General features: G+C 49.1%; 1 protein-coding gene across 1 annotated transcript in view; it reads right to left on the reverse strand.

Annotated features, from left to right (window-relative positions):
- Positions 1-14,103, reverse strand: part of GTF3C3 (general transcription factor IIIC subunit 3) — a 111,952-nt gene that overhangs the window by 97,140 nt on the left and 709 nt on the right. Inside the window, exon 2 of the mRNA XM_075324096.1 lies at positions 11,751-11,900. Coding sequence (XP_075180211.1) covers positions 11,751-11,852 — 102 coding nt within the window. The 5' untranslated portion in view covers positions 11,853-11,900. The remainder of the gene's footprint in view (positions 1-11,750; positions 11,901-14,103) is intronic.

Genomic DNA, 14,103 nt, shown 5'->3' on the forward strand with positions numbered 1-14,103 from the left:
CTTTGTCCGATTGTTTAATCACCACGTCATCCATATTCTTCAGTTCTTTAAGAGCCAGGCGTTGATTGTGCGTGAGATTATCATGTGTGCGTCTACAAGGTAAGCATCTAAGCTCCTGTGTTACCACCTTAGTAAATGCATCAATCACAGGACAGGTCGACAAAGGAGGAAATGCAGTGGATCTTTTTTTGATAAACGATGGAAAATTAGCCATATTTTGATCCTCTTGTTCCGCCAATAGCGACTCCAAAGTCCTCACTGCCGCCAATTCTTCCATTGACAGATCAGAATGTAAACTCCTCTCTTTTTTCAAAAAATATTTTTTGAAGAGAAGCTTTCGACCAAAAAGATTTAAATCTTTAATGGCAGTGAAGACGTCGAAGTCAGCCACCGGCGAAAAAGATAGACCAAGCTGCAAAACATTGATCTGATCATCTGTAAGAATTTTATCAGTAAGGTTAATTACCTTAAGTGTATCAGTGGGGTTAGAAGATTTTTTGGCATGTTGGCGTTGCTTTTTCTTGGTGGAATATCTGGTTTCCATCCTATGTGTAAAGAAACCATGTCCTCCTTGACCAATAAACGGGGGCCGGGGTCGTGATGATCCTTCCCCAGAGGAAAGTGACTCCGTATTAGATTGTGACTTCGAGCGGCTGTTGGATCCTGATCTCAAAATTTTGTTATGATGCCATCTGAAGACATTTCCACTCTGATAGTCAGCAACGTCACGTTTGAATTTTAGAGCCTTCTTCTGTTTGATGTCCGTCTCCCATTCCTCACATTCCTTAATGAGTTCCCTATCAAATTCTGCCAAAGCAGCCTCAGACATGTTCTCCTTAAGTTCTTTGTTGATTTTTTCAATTTCGCTCTCTAATTCTTGAATTCTCTTTTTATCAAAGCCAATCAAGAGCTCCAACATTGTACGGGAGCATAACTTGCAGGCCTCCTCCCACCTATTTTTAAATATATCATCTTCAACGACAAAGGCAGGAAATGTCTGAATGCGCAGACCCCTAGGTATGATATCCTTAGAGAGGTACTGCTCCAGTGATGCCCTATTCCACCAGGATTTGGTCCGCTTAAAGAGAAAATTTTTCAATTTGACCTGCAACTCACGGTGCTGAACCGGGGGCGAAGAGCCAGATTGGCCGCCGCCATCTCCAAACACGTCTGAGACCTGCGCTGCCCAGCTGGTATCCCGACCACGGTAATCCATAATTAGACCTATATTCCCAAGAAGAACACAAAACAAAACCAACTGAATGAATAGGTCCATAGTATCACAAGCCATGCATATGAACGGTCACCAAAAAAAACCTTAAGGACTTAAGGAGAACATGTCTGAGGCTGCTTTGGCAGAATTTGATAGGGAACTCATTAAGGAATGTGAGGAATGGGAGACGGACATCAAACAGAAGAAGGCTCTAAAATTCAAACGTGACGTTGCTGACTATCAGAGTGGAAATGTCTTCAGATGGCATCATAACAAAATTTTGAGATCAGGATCCAACAGCCGCTCGAAGTCACAATCTAATACGGAGTCACTTTCCTCTGGGGAAGGATCATCACGACCCCGGCCCCCGTTTATTGGTCAAGGAGGACATGGTTTCTTTACACATAGGATGGAAACCAGATATTCCACCAAGAAAAAGCAACGCCAACATGCCAAAAAATCTTCTAACCCCACTGATACACTTAAGGTAATTAACCTTACTGATAAAATTCTTACAGATGATCAGATCAATGTTTTGCAGCTTGGTCTATCTTTTTCGCCGGTGGCTGACTTCGACGTCTTCACTGCCATTAAAGATTTAAATCTTTTTGGTCGAAAGCTTCTCTTCAAAAAATATTTTTTGAAAAAAAGAGGAGTTTACATTCTGATCTGTCAATGGAAGAATTGGCGGCAGTGAGGACTTTGGAGTCGCTATTGGCGGAACAAGAGGATCAAAATATGGCTAATTTTCCATCGTTTATCAAAAAAAGATCCACTGCATTTCCTCCTTTGTCGACCTGTCCTGTGATTGATGCATTTACTAAGGTGGTAACACAGGAGCTTAGATGCTTACCTTGTAGACGCACACATGATAATCTCACGCACAATCAACGCCTGGCTCTTAAAGAACTGAAGAATATGGATGACGTGGTGATTAAACAATCGGACAAAGGCGGAAATGTAGTGGTTTGGGGCAAAGATAAATATGAAGTGGAAGCTTTTAGACAGCTGAATGACATCAATTGCTATACCAAATTAACAACAAACCCATTGAGGAGGTATCAAAGTGAACTTCATGATTTACTGTTTTTGGCATTTGAAAGAGGGGTTATACCTAAGTCTATCTTTGAGGGCCTGATTGTTGACCATCCGATCATACCTACCATCTATTTCTTGCCAAAAGTTCACAAAAATATAGTGTGTCCACCAGGAAGACCAATCGTTTCTGGCAATAATAGTCTATGTGAGCCTGCTTGCAGGTTCCTAGATTATTATTTGAAGCCATTGGTCAGCACCCTTCCCTCATACATTCAGGATTCAACTGAATTTTTGAATAGATTGGAGGGTATTATCTTTGAAACGGATGTAGTCATGGTAACTGCAGACGTTGAGTCGCTATATACATCCATATCTCATGATGATGGGGTTGAGGCGGTTGAGTTTTTCTTAAGAACTACGGCTCTGGATGTTCAACTGATTGATCTCCTCCTGCTTTTATTGAGATTTATTCTTTCTCATAATTTCTTTTTATTTAAGGACCGCTTCTATCTCCAAGAGAGAGGAGTTGCGATGGGGGCGTCTTGTGCGCCCTCATACGCAAACCTCTTTCTTGGACATTGGGAGCGGTCCATTTCATATCCAGATTCGGAGATGGGCGCAGTCCATATGTGGCTGCGCTACATCGACGATATTTTTTTGATTTGGCAGGGGGAGATCAAACACTTGGACATCTTTATGCAACGACTCAACGGTAATACTAATAACATCAATCTTACTTATATCTGCAGTAATGATGAAATTGATTTCCTGGATGTGCGAGTTTTTAAAGGGAACGATGGACTTTTGTGCACAGATATTTTTCGCAAGAAAACAGCGGTGAACTCTCTTCTGAGTGCGAAATCTTCACACCCAAGTCAGGTGCTTAACTCCATACCTGTTGGTCAATTTTTACGTGTGAAACGTGTCTGCTCCAGTGATGCATTGTTTGAACGACAGTCGGATGATTTGAAAAAACGATTTGGTGCTCGTCACTATCACCACAAAGCCATACAGGATGGCTATACCAGGGCGAGGGATACCCCACGTAGTGAGTTGCTTAAAACTCGCACTAAGAAGGATGATGGTGATGTGGTTCGCTTCATTACCCCTTATCATGCGCAGTGGAGGGAAATGTCGGATATTATTAAAAAACATTGGTCAATCCTTCATACTGACAATGATCTATCTCAAATTTTGACTCCATCACCTGCGATTACACCTAAAAAGTCAAAAACCCTTAAAGATCAAATTGTGAGAAGTCATTATATTCCCGCTGTTGCAAAACCATTTGGGGTTAGTAAGGGCATAAGATGGGGTTCTCGACCATGTGGAGACTGTGGCGCCTGCCCGCAGATGGACCGTGCTTTGGAATTTTGGGACTCATCACAAAAAAACACATATAAAATCACTGACTTTATCAACTGCCGGACATCAGGGATCATCTATTGGGCAATATGCCCATGTGGTCTTGTGTATGTGGGGCTCACATCCCGTGAGTTCAGGGTGCGCATTCTTGAGCACCTTCGTGACATCCGGAATGCGGCCAAACTGCACAGACCAGAAGACATCTGCATCCTTAAGAATATCCCCAAGCATTTTAAAGAATGTCATAATTCTAACTGGCGACTGTTGAAGTTTAGGGGTATTGAGCAGGTCCATCTTGGGGCTAGGGGTGGTGACCTAAAAAATGCACTATTAAAAAGAGAAGCTCGTTGGATAACACTACTTGATACCACCAAACCTAAGGGTCTTAACGACTTGGTTAGTTACAGACCCTTTTTGACCTGATTTGACCTGTTGCTCTGCGGTGCTGCGCCATATGGGGTTGTAATTGCTGCTGGTTGTTCTGCCATCTGTTTTATATTTTTGTTTTTAATTATTTTTTCATCTTTTCCTTATCATATGATCTTTTAGATGTGGTGGGCTGTGTAGGCCGGACACTCAGGATGGATGAGATGGAAAAGAAGGAATAGAAAGGAAGCGGAATTGTTGTTTACACCTATGGACTTACAGCCATGTATATGAACAGTACACCAAAACAAGAAATATCTCATATCTTGAACTCATTATAATGTTGATGTGATGTTTATATATCTTTGCATGGATGTGGCTGTTCAGCTTTATTGTGCTGCCCTCTTTCTTTCCCCTTTCCAATATGGTGCTAATAACCTCCGTCCTTTGTGCGCATGATCCCTTGATTCTCCCTCCTCCTCTCTGCCCAGCGCCACAATTGAGGTCTGACCTGAGCGCACGCGCGGTCTGGCCTCGGTGACGCTGGCCGGCGTGGATGACGGACATCGGGTGTCACCACTCTGAGATGTGGTTGATAGCCTCCGTCCTGCGCGCGCACGGCCTCCTGATTCTCCCTCCTCCCCTCTGCTCGGCGTCCTATCGGGAGTCCGGCTTGCGCGCATGCGCGGTCTGACTTCCGGGACGCCGGGCAGCGTGGGTGATGGACATCGGGCGTCCGCGGCGCGCCACTATAGGACGGTAGGACACACTGGCCTATATATAATCAGCCACCCACATCACCCCTGCACCTCCCGACGAAGCGGCAGCGAAACGCGTCGAGGTGCAGGGAGGTGTGCATGTTGAGGGTCTTCCCAGCCCTTTGGTAAGATACTAGATCCAGCAACGCAGTCTGTGATCCCATTCAGGATCCCGGCTTGGCAGGTTTAAAATTTTCATGCATACATTTAATCATGCAAATTTCCCTTGCCATATATGGCACCATTATTAAGCAATTCTGATTGTACAAAGAGGGTTGTTTTTTATACATGTCAGGCCAAGGGCTGCGTTATATTGTCTAATACTTCTGTGGACATATGATCAAGATCTGATTGTCTTTATGTTATTTGTGGGTTGCTGCCCATATATGGTTAATCTTGCTACAATACAAACTGCAGGCAATCCATTTAAATAACTGACACTACATGTCCCCTGAACATCTATAGCATGCTGTGAGATCTTTGTATAACCAAGTGATCTGATTCATTGGTCGTTGATCATTGTACCATGTCAATAATTTTCTATATTATCATGTTTTCTGGGCTGGACCCTCCGGGCGCACCTTCCTGTTTTTAATATGTCTTTACAAACACTACTGTGCACTTTGTGCTGTTTTGATTGTTATCCTTTTATCAATTTTGTACATTCATGAATAAATTTGCACCTCATTATAAAATGAAACATGGTTTTGAGTATTTAATAGATAGAGGTGCAATGACTATTTAATATGAAGGTCTTTTTGCTGTTTTTGTGGGTTTTTTTGGTGACCGTTCATATGCATGGCTTGTGATACTATGGACCTATTCATTCAAAAGGTTGACTTGGAAGCCTGCGAGCCCTTACGCTGGCCAGCGACAAGGACAAAGAGCGCATCTGAACGACGCAGGGGCGCCGTGCGAGACACGTAGAGCCGGAGTGCTCTCACCAGATCCAAAGAGTGCAAATCCTTTTCACATTGGTGAATTGGATTAGGGCAAAATGAAGGTAAGGAGATATCCTGATTGAGATGAAAAGGAGATACCACCTTAGGGAGAAATTCCGGAACCGGACGCAGAACCACCTTATCCTGGTGAAACACCAGGAAGGGGGCTTTGCATGACAGCGCTGCAAGCTCAGACACTCTCCGGAGTGATGTAATTGCCACTAGAAAGGCCACCTTTTGCGAAAGACGTGATAAAGAGACATCCCGCAGCGGCTCGAAAGGTGGTTTCTGAAGAGCCGTTAGCACCCTGTTAAGGTCCCAGGGTTCCAGCGGACGCTTGTAAGGTGGGACTATGTGGCAAACTCCCTGCAGGAACGTGCGGACCTGCGGAAGCCTGGCTAGACGCTTTTGAAAAAATACGGAGAGCGCCGAGACTTGGCCCTTGAGAGAGCCGAGTGACAAACCCTTGTCCATTCCGGATTGGAGGAATGAAAGAAAAGTGGGTAAGGCAAACGGCCATGGAGAGAAACCGTTATCAGAGCACCAGGATAAGAAGATTTGCCAAGACCTGTAATAGATCTTGGCGGACGTTGGCTTCCTGGCTTGTCTCATGGTGGCAATGACATCCTGAGATAACCCTGAAGACGCTAGGAGCCAGGACTCAATGGCCACACAGTCAGGTTGAGGGCCACAGAATTCAGATGGAAAAATGGCCCTTGTGACAGCAAGTCTGGGCGGTCTGGAAGCGCCCACGGTTGACCCACCGTGAGATGCCACAGATCCGGGTACCACGACCGCCTCGGCCAGTCTGGAGCGACGAGAATGGTGCGACGGCAGTCGGACCTGATCTTGCGTAACACTCTGGGCAGTATCGCCAGAGGAGGAAACACATAAGGCAGTCGGAACTGCGACCAGTCCTGAACTAACGCGTCCGCCGCCAGAGCTCTGTGATCCTGAGACCGTGCCATGAATGCCGGGACTTTGTTGTTGTGCCGTGACGCCATGAGATCGACGTCCGGCGTTCCCCAGCGGCGACAGATCTCTCGAAACACTTCTGGGTGCAGAGACCATTCCCCCGCATCCATGCCCTGACGACTGAGAAAATCTGCTTCCCAGTTTTCTACGCCCGGGATGTGAACTGCGGAGATGGTGGAGGCTGTGGCTTCCACCCACTGCAGAATCCGCCGGACTTCCTGGAAGGCTTGACGACTGCGAGTGCCGCCTTGGTGGTTGATGTATGCGACGGCAGTGGCGTTGTCCGACTGGATACGGATCTGCCTGCCCTCCAGCCACCGCTGAAAAGCCAATAGGGCTAGATACACTGCCCTTATTTCCAGAACATTGATCTGAAGGGAAGACTCTATCGGAGTCCAGGTTCCCTGAGCCCTGTGGTGGAGGAAAACCGCTACCCACCATGACAGGCTCGCGTCCGTGGTGACCACAGCCCAGGTTGGGGGTAGGAAGGATTTTCCCTGCGATAGAGAGTTGGGAAGGAGCCACCACTGAAGTGACGTCTTGGTTGCAAGGGAAAGAGACGTTCCTGTCGAGGGAAGCCGACCTCCTGTCCCATTTGCGGAGAATGTCCCATTGGAGCTGCCGTAGATGGAATTGTGCGAACGGCACTGCCTCCATCGCTGCCACCATCTTCCCCAGGAAGTGCATGAGGCGCCTTAAGGGGTGTGACTGACTCCGAAGAAGTGATTGCACCCCTGCCTGCAGAGAAAGCTGTTTGTCTCGCGGTAGTTTGACTACCGCTGACTGTGTATGAAACTCCATCCCGAGGTAAGTCAGTGATTGGGTCGGTGTCAACTTGGATTTTGGGAAGTTGATGATCCACCCGAACTGCTGGAGAGTCGTCAGAGCGACTGTAAGGCTGTGTTGACACGCCACCCGAGAAGGGGCCCTGACTAGGAGATCGTCTAGGTAGGGAATCACCGAGTGGCCCTGAGAGTGTAGGACCACCACGACGGATGCCATGACTTTGGTAACCCGTGGGGCTGTCGCCAGGCCGAAAGGCAATGCACGAACTGAAGGTGTTCGTCCCTGATGGCGAAACGCAAGAAGCGTTGATGTTCGGGTGCGATCGGCACGTGGAGATAAGCATCTTTGATGTCGATCGATGCTAGGAAGTCTCCTTGTGACATCGAGGCGATAACCGAGCGGAGAGATTCCATCCGAAACCTTCTGGTTCTCACGTGTCTGTTGAGCAGTTTGAGGTCCAGAACGGGACGGAATGATCCGTCCTTTTTTGGCACCACGAACAAGTTGGAGTAAAAGCCGCGACCACGTTCCTGAAGGGGAACGGGGGTCACAACTCCTTCTGTCTTCAGAGCGTCCACCGCCTGAAAAAGTGCGTCGGCCTGAGCGGGGGGTGGAGAGGTTCTGAAGAAACGAGCCGCAGGACGAGAGCTGAACTCTATCCTGTAACCGTGAGACAGAATGTCTCTCACCCATCGGTCTTGAACATGTGGCCACCAGGCGTCGCCAAAGCGGGAGAGCCTGCCACCGACCGAGGATGCGGTTAGGGGATGCCGAGAGTCATGAGGAGGCCGCCTTGGAGGCAGTGCCTCCTGCGGCCTTTTGGGGGCGTGACTTGGACCGCCACGCATAGGAGTTCCTCTGGCCTTTCTCCTGCCTGCTGGACGAAGAGAATTGGGGCTTGGCGGAGGGACGAAAGGACCGAAACCTCGATTGTATTTTCCGTTGTTGAGGTCTCTTAGGTCTGGACTGGTTTAAGGAGGAGTCCTTTCCCTTGGATTCCTTAATAATCTCATCCAATCGTTCGCCAAACAAGCGTTCGCCAGAAAACGGCAAACCGGTTAAGAACCTCTTGGAGGCCGAGTCTGCCTTCCATTCGCGCAGCCACATGGCCCTGCGGACTGCCACAGAGTTAGCGGATGCCACAGCTGTACGGCTAGCCGAGTCTAGGACTGCGTTCATGGCGTAGGAAGAAAAAGCTGACGCTTGAGAAGTCAAAGACGCAACTTGCAGAGCAGAATTACGTGTGACAGCATTAATCTCAGTCAGACAAGCCGAGATAGCTTGGAGTGCCCACATGGCTGCAAAGGCCGGGGCAAAAGACGCGCCCGTGGCCTCAAAGATGGACTTCATCAGGAGCTCTATCTGCCTCTCAATGGCATCCTTTAGTGATGAGCCATCTGCCACCGATACCACAGATCTAGCCGCCAATCTAGAGACTGGAGGATCCACCTTGGGACATTGAGCCCACCCCTTAACGACTTCAGCGGGGAAGGGGTAACGCGTGTCAGTGAGGCGCTTAGTAAAGCGCTTGTCCGGAACCGCTCTTGGCTTCTGGACAGCGTCTCTGAAGTTAGAGTGATCGAAGAACGCACTACGTGTACGTTTGGGGAACCGAAACTGGTGTTTCTCCTGCTGAGACGCCGACTCATCCACAGTAGGAGGCGGGGGAGAGAGATCCAACACCTGGTTGATGGACGAGATAAGATCATTCACTAAGGCGTCCCCCTCAGGTGTATCAAGGTTAAGGGCGACGTCAGGGTCAGAACCCTGAGCTGCGACGTCCGCCTCGTCCTCCAGAGAGTCCTCAAGCTGGGAACCCGAGCAGCGTGAAGAAGTCGGGGAAGATTCCCAGCGAGCCCGCTTAGCCTGTCTAGGACTGTGGTCCTGGCAGGAGACCTCCGCGTGGGACCTAGGGCCCAACCTGGGAGCGCGCTGCTGCTCAGACCGAGAGGGGCCTGGAGGTGACGATCCAACAGGGGCCGGGGCCTGTGTAAGGACCGGTCTGGACTGCAAAGCTTCTAGCAGCTTGACAGACCATTTGTCCATAGACTGAGCCATGGATTGTGAAAGTGACTCAGAGAGTTTCTCAGCAAAAGAGGAGAACTCTGTCCCTGCAGCCTGGACAGGGGGAGCAGGGGGGTCTACATGAGCTGAGGGGTCCACTAGTGACCGAGGCTCCGGCTGAGCAAGTGAAACAGGGGTCGAGCATTGCTCACAGTGAGGGTAGGTGGCACCCGCAGGTAACATAGCCCCACAAGAGGTACAGGCCGCAAAAAACCCCTGTGCCTTAACAGCTTTGCTCCTTGTGGACGACATGCTGTTGTCTCCTAGGAGAATGATCACTGAGGGTATATGGGCAAAAACAGGGTATACAGCCCGACCGAACAGAAATATATATATAAATACGTATCTATTCCGGCACCCTGGGGGGGACCAGCACCGGGTGACCGGTGTGGCTTACCGACCGCTAACAAGCGGAGTGTGTGCCTCCAGATTCCCAGCTTTAGGTCCCCTAGAGCTGCAGAGCTGTTCCTGAGAATCCTCCACCGGCAAAATGCCCAAAAAATGGCTGCCGGAGATCTCAGGGGAGGAGTGGAGCCGTGGGCGGCGCCAGGAAAGTGCGGGAATCTGGGGTCCCCACAGTGATCAGTGAGGGGGGAGGAAACATGCAGGATGCTCCAGCCCTCACCTCCGACGTCAGGTCGGCAGTCCCGCCCTTACCCCTGACAGGCAGGCCCGGGGGCGGTATTTTTGCGACTAGGCCGCGATGAAGCTGGGGACTAAATTTGAGACTGCGCCCGACAAGCAGGCACGGTCGGCGCGGAAGTCCGCCGGTCTTCTCAATTCAGCAGCTGCCGCAGCATCCGGGAAGAAGGTGCGCTCCTGCATATTCCCCAATGGGGACACAGAGTACCTTAGAGTTGCAGGGCCCACAGGGGGTGCGGAGGGAGCACGGTCCCAGTAAATGGCTGACCGTTCAGGATCCCACTTCTCCCAGAGCCGCTAAGGGATGGTGAAGGAGACGGCATGAGGCTCCGGCCTTTGTACCCGCAATGGGTACCTCAACCTTAACAACACCGCCGACATAGTGGGGTGGGGTGAGAAGGGAACATGCCGGGGGCCCCGTGGGGGCCCTCTTTTCTTCCAACCGACATAACTAATATGAGAATGCATGAGTGGATGTGTGCCTCCTTCCACACAAAGCATAAAACTGAGGAGCCCGTGATCCACGGGAGGGTGTATAGGCAGAGGGGAGGGGTTACACTTTTTAAAGTGTAATACTTTGTGTGGCCTCCGGAGGCAGAAGCTATACACCCAATTGTCTGGGTCTCCCAATGCAGCGACAAAGAAATATGCAAAACAAGAATGCCGCGGAGACACCATCACATGTTTCTCAACGCTGGCAGGAAACTAGCCAGGTCTTTCCCCGGGAAGGAACAACCACGGGAAGGGCAGTCTCCAGTCAAGGAAACCGCCTATACCAAAACATGGTATCTATCCATGTTTTGGTATAGGCGGTTTCCTTGACTGGAGACTGCCCTTCCCATGGTTGTTCCTTCCCGGTGAAAGACCTGGACAGTTTCCTGCCAGCGTTGAGAAACATGTGATGGTGTCCCCGTGGCATTCTTGTTTTCCTGACTGGAGTAAGACTTGTGGCATAAGGAACACCACAGCTCTACATGAATTAGATCAGTTATGGTTTCACACCCCCGCCAGCTTCAGGTCTGCTAGTTTTGGAGAGGCTGGAAAAACTGATGTAAAAATACCAAAAGTCACAACATTTTTGCATAACTATAAGTTGTGCCAAAATTTTGCCTCTTTTCAGAGCAACTGACACTATAATTTTGGCTCATTTACTTTAATGAATTAGGCCCAAAAAAATTTACTGAAATCTAAGGTGAATTCTACACTTAGATTTGATTAATAAACTCACAAGCGTGCGGTTAGTCAAGAGCACACAGGAGAGGGAGGGAGGGGTCTGCAGCACTGAGGAGAAGCAAGGTGCTGCTGGGAGATATAGTTTTAGCAGTGTAAGAATAGAAATGTCCCTTCTGCTATGTGAAGCTGGATACACCGAAGGACAGACAGATTAAAAAAGGCACAAAGTTAAAAGAAACGTTATCTTGGCCTTAATCTGTATATTAACAATTTGTATCCAATTACTGTGGATTGTGAAAAATAATGTGATTCTGGAAATAACCCTTTAGTAGCCTGGCAATGGATTGTATGTGCATCTTACAATCCTTCCCTTTCAGGTATATATAACTTGATATTAGTAGTTTTTAATGTCGATTTTTCTTCACGTACCTTTTTCTCAAGTGCCTGTCTCTCTTCACGCCGTTTCTCAAATTCTTCAAAAGATATTTTACCTTCCAGGTAATCAATAAGCTCCGGACTAAATCCCGACATTTTAAGTTTTCAGGGATGTAAGTTTTTAGAAATGCTCATGATTTTCTCCTGGAAAAATATAAGGATACACGAGTAAGTAATGGCTATAGAGTGAGTGTGTGAGTTTACGATTAGACAAGGACAAATTTATAATAAAAAAAAAAAATTACAGTAATTATATATATATATATATATATATATATATATATATATATATATATATATATATATATATATATATATATATATATATATATAAAGAAATGTGTGAGAAGGGCTGTGTAGGTCTGCGGTACATATGAACAGGGGTAGCAAACGCATCGGGGCCATGGAGCCTAGAGGGAGCCCAAAAAGTCCTTTTGGCCCATATCACAAGTGTTGGTGATTTTGAATTGGGGCCCAAAAGCCCCAAGTTACGTTTCTGCATATGTCAGAGGGTGGGATGGGACACTGCCCCCCAGCTACATGTGCTGCTGAGAGTGAAATAGCATACATGCATAGTAATCTGATATATACAGACTAATATGCACCAAAATACTGAGAGAGCAAGACCAAGAAGGAAAAGGTGTGGAATTCTTGAGATCACAGGATGGAAATGTTACTGATAAGGCTAAGTTCACATTTCCGTTGATTTGTATCAGTCACATGCGTCGCTTGACGCATGTGACTGATGCGCTGTTCAACGCTGTACAACGGATGACAAAGAACAGAATTCTTTGTCGGATTCCGTTGTGTGCGGGGGGCGGAGTTCGGGGGCAGAGCCGAGCGGGGGGCGGGGCCAAGTGCTGAGGATGTCAGTGGAAGTGCTGCGGTCTGCATGGCTGGGGACAGGTGAGTGTATGTGTGAGTGAGTGAGTGTATGTATGTATGTATGTATGTATGTATGTATGTATGTATGTATACATGCAAAGTGCGGGAGGGGGCGGAGCCGAGTGGGGGGCGGGGCCAGGCGCTGAGGATGTCAGTAGAAGTGCTGCGGTCTGCATGGCTGGGGACAGGTGAGTGTATGTATGAGTGAGTGTGTGTATGTGCATGTATGTATGTATGTATGTATGTATGTATGTATGTGTGTGTGTGCACATGCAAAGTGCGGGAGGGGGCGGAGCCGAGCAGGGGGCGGGGCCAGACGAAGGTGTCAGTGCTTGTCTGCATGGCTGGGGACAGGTGTGTGTGTGTGTGTGTGTGTGTGTGTACATACATGTGCGGAGTGCGGGAGGGGGCGGGGCCGAGCGGAGAAGTGTCGGCCTCCCTGCACACGTAACCAGCCTAAATATCGGGTAACAGCAAAGCACCCGATGTTTACCTTGGTTACCCGATATTTACCTTGGTTACGGGCCTACACCGCTTAGCGCTGGCTCCTTGCACCGTAACCAGGGTAAATATCGGGTAACCAACCAAAGCTGGTGACGTGTGCAGGGAGCCAGAGAGCATGCGCAGCGAAATCCGACGGATCTCGCTGCTCAAAAAACGTTACATGCTGCGTTCCTCCCGCCCGGCGGTCAGTCGTTCCACGACTGATCAGTCGGGCGGAGGGTGCAACGCAGCATCATCAGTCACAATCCGCTGCTCATACAAGTCTATGGGAGCAGCGGAATCCGCTAAACGGATTCCGCTGTTTACAAGAGCAGCGGATTGTGACTGATAGATTTTAGCGGAAATGTGAACTTAGCCTAAGAGAATTATGAAAGAATGGAATCATTTCCAAAACATTTCAGGATGCATGCTGCTCGTGCTACTGTGAGGTGTAAACGTTCTCCTGCAGCTGCGGTGTCTCTGGACATGTTTCCTATGGCATCTTTGGACGTATCTCCCGCGTCTGCAGCATCTATGGACTTTTCTCCCATGGCTGTGGCGTCTTCAGACTCGTTGTCCTGTGGGCGTGGCATCTCCAAACTCGTTGTCAGGTGGCCCCCGGCGTCTCCAGACTCGTTGTCAGGTCACACCAGCGGCGTCTCCAGACTCCTCTCCCGCGCCGTCTCCAGACTCCTCTCCCGCGGCGTCTCCAGACTCCTCTCCCGCGCCGTCTCCAGACTCCTCTCCCGCGCCGTCTCCAGACTCCTCTCCCGCGCCGTCTCCAGACTCCTCTCCCGCACCGTCTCCAGACTCCTCTCCCGCACCGTCTCCAGACTCCTCTCCCGCACCGTCTCCAGACTCCTCTCCCGCACCGTCTCCAGACTCCTCTCCCGCACCGTCTCCAGACTCCTCTCCCGCACCGTCTCCAGACTCCTCTCCCGCGGCGTCTCCAGACTCCTCTCCCGCGGCGTCTCCAGAC

The sequence above is a fragment of the Anomaloglossus baeobatrachus genome, chromosome 9, assembly GCF_048569485.1.
Source record: "Anomaloglossus baeobatrachus isolate aAnoBae1 chromosome 9, aAnoBae1.hap1, whole genome shotgun sequence".
Lineage (NCBI taxonomy): Eukaryota > Metazoa > Chordata > Amphibia > Anura > Aromobatidae > Anomaloglossus > Anomaloglossus baeobatrachus.